Source organism: Cebus imitator, unplaced genomic scaffold, assembly GCF_001604975.1.
Source record: "Cebus imitator isolate Cc_AM_T3 unplaced genomic scaffold, Cebus_imitator-1.0 Scaffold577, whole genome shotgun sequence".
NCBI classification, from domain to species: Eukaryota; Metazoa; Chordata; class Mammalia; order Primates; family Cebidae; genus Cebus; species Cebus imitator.
Genome location: NW_016107892.1, coordinates 658565 through 661088, shown reverse-complemented (window position 1 = coordinate 661088; position 2524 = coordinate 658565). Strand labels below are relative to the sequence as shown.

The window sequence follows — 2524 nt, the reverse complement described above, 5'->3', positions numbered from 1 at the left end:
TGGGATTACAGGCATGTGTCACCATGCCCAGCTAATTTTTTGTATTTTTAGTAGAGACGGGGTTTCACCATGTTGACCAGGATGGTCTCGATCTCTTGACCTCGTGATCCACCCGCCTTTGCCTCCCAAAGTGCTGGGATTACAGGCTTGAGCCACCGCGCCCGGCCAGGAGACTTCTTGATAAGTACCTGTTGGCGGGAGTCCCCAAGAGACGTCCAGGTTGGATGTTTTGTTAGGAGAACTCACAGGACTTGGTATGTAGTTTACTCAAAGCTATGATTTATTATGGTGAAAAGATACAAAGCAAAATTAGTGGAAGAAAAAGGCTCATGGGCTAAGTCCAGAGGAAACTAGGCAAACCTCCAATTTATCTCCCAATGGAGTCCACAGAGTATGCTGAATTGTTCCAGTAGCAAATTGTAACAGCACATATGAAGTGTCAGGGAAGCTTGTTAGAGACTCTACTTGGAGCATTTATTGGGGGCCTGTAATAAAGTCACCCTGGGCCTAGCATGTACCAGAATTCCAGACTTCCAGAAGGAACACGGGTGTGTAGCATAAATTACATGTTTTTACAAACAGTTGAGGCAGAATGACCCCCTCTTATCAGTTCTAGGAATGGTGGGAACCCTCCCAAAGTCCAAGTTCCCAGGCGACAGCCAAGGGCCAACCTTGCAAGCAGGCTTTCCTAAGGAGAGTGGTCAGGCCTGCTGTGTTCTCTTCTGCACGGTACTCATCAGGCAATTGGAAAGATGGCGCTGGAGTTCAGGGGAAGGAGCAGGTCATGTAGAAAACTGGCAATTTCCACAAAGAAATTACAAAGCATTATCAAGGGCATGATCCTTGCACTCTGGAGATTAAAATGTAGTGTTTAGCATCAGATCTCTGAAAGACAGTTACTGATAACTGGTTTCAAACCTTGTTAAATATGTGCCCCTAACCTTGCTATAATATGAATATTAGGAATATAGGCCTAAACATATTTGGTATCTGGCTCTAAGCATTCAGTTTATCAGAACGCTGGTGTAAATAAATGTTTCCTTATAGTTGGAGAAGACCTTTTTTTTCCACCACGTAGACTTGTGTACCTTCACTTAATAAATGATTAATGGTCTTAGGTTATTACATGGCTCTGCTCTCTAGTATAGAGATAACTAATGAAAATGACAGAAGGCTGGTGCAGTGGCTTGCACCTGTAATTCCAGTGCTTTGGGAGGCCAAGATGGGAGGATTGCTTGAGCCCAGGAGTTTGAGTAAGTAGGCATGGTCGTCCACACCTGTGGTCCCAGCTACTAGGGAGCCTAAGGTGGGAGGATTGTTAGAACCCAGGAGGTTGAGGCTACAGTGAGCCATGATCGTGCCACTGCACTCCAGCCTAGCTGACAGAGTGAGACCTTGTCTCAGAAAGTAAATAAATAGAAAGAACTTGAGTTGGGGGAGAAGCAGAGGTTGAGGTTTTCTAAGACTTCCCCCCTCCCCCATTATATTTAGTCCACCCCTCTTGTTGTAAGGCAGTTGAAGATACATGAAATGGTGTTTTCACACAGACTTTCAGCAATTCTGCTTTGAGGGAACAAACCAACTCCCTGAATACTGGTGCTGAAAGTTTCAGACTAGACTTTTACTAGGAAGGTTCACTTAGGGGCCTTCCTTTTATTGGGTCATTTGCTTAACTCTGTTTTCTTTTATCCCTATTCAGATGACCAATTTGCAGATCAAGGAAGAGAAAGTCAAAGCAGATACCAATGGTGAGTCACTAGTAACTACAAGCTAGAAGAGTTCCATCTGGGTGGCTGCTTTGCACTCATAGCTGCATTGTACAGAGAGCTGTCATTTAGTGTAACCTTCAGCTGTTTACAAGCAAATAAATTAGATTTTGTTACTGAAGGGATATATTTTTCACATTTTATCTATCCTTTCATTTATTAAAATTAAGAGTCTCTGTTGGATTATACTGTCTCTATTGAATTATACTGCCATTTATTTGATAATATTTTGACAAATTTGGAATTAAAAAATCTTTTTCTCACCAAATTTTAAAAATTTTATTTGAGACAGGGTCTTACTCTGCCGTGTAGGCTAGAGTGCAGTGGTGTGATCTTAGCTTACTGCAGCCTCTGCCACCCAGGCTCAAGAGATCCTCCCACCTCAGCCTCCCAAGTAGTTGGGGCTACAGGTGTCTGTCCACCACCACACCCATCTAATTTTTTATAATTTTAGTAGAGGTGGGGTTTTGTCATGTTGCCCAGGCTAGTCTTGACCTCCTGGGCTCAAGCGGTCTGCCTGCTTCTGTCTCCCACAGTGCTGGGATTACAGGCTTGTGTCACTGTATTTTATTTTATTTTATTATTTTAATTTTCTATTTATTTTATTTTATTTTATTTTATTTTATTTTATTTTATTTATTTATTTATTTGAGACAGAGTTTCGCTCTTGTTACCCAGGCTGGAGTGCAATGGCGCGATCTCGGCTCACCGCAACCTCCGCCTCCTGGGTTCAGGCAATTCTCCTGCCTCAGCCTCCT

At 42.9% G+C, this 2524-nt stretch overlaps 1 protein-coding gene across 1 annotated transcript in view; it reads left to right on the top strand.

Moving 5' to 3' along the window:
• The window catches only part of LOC108294380 (ATP-dependent RNA helicase DDX19A-like), a 25257-nt gene that overhangs the window by 2796 nt on the left and 19937 nt on the right, over positions 1-2524 (top strand). The window contains exon 2 of the mRNA XM_037734143.1: positions 1700-1748. Within this exon, the coding sequence (XP_037590071.1) occupies positions 1700-1748 (49 nt within the window). The remainder of the gene's footprint in view (positions 1-1699; positions 1749-2524) is intronic.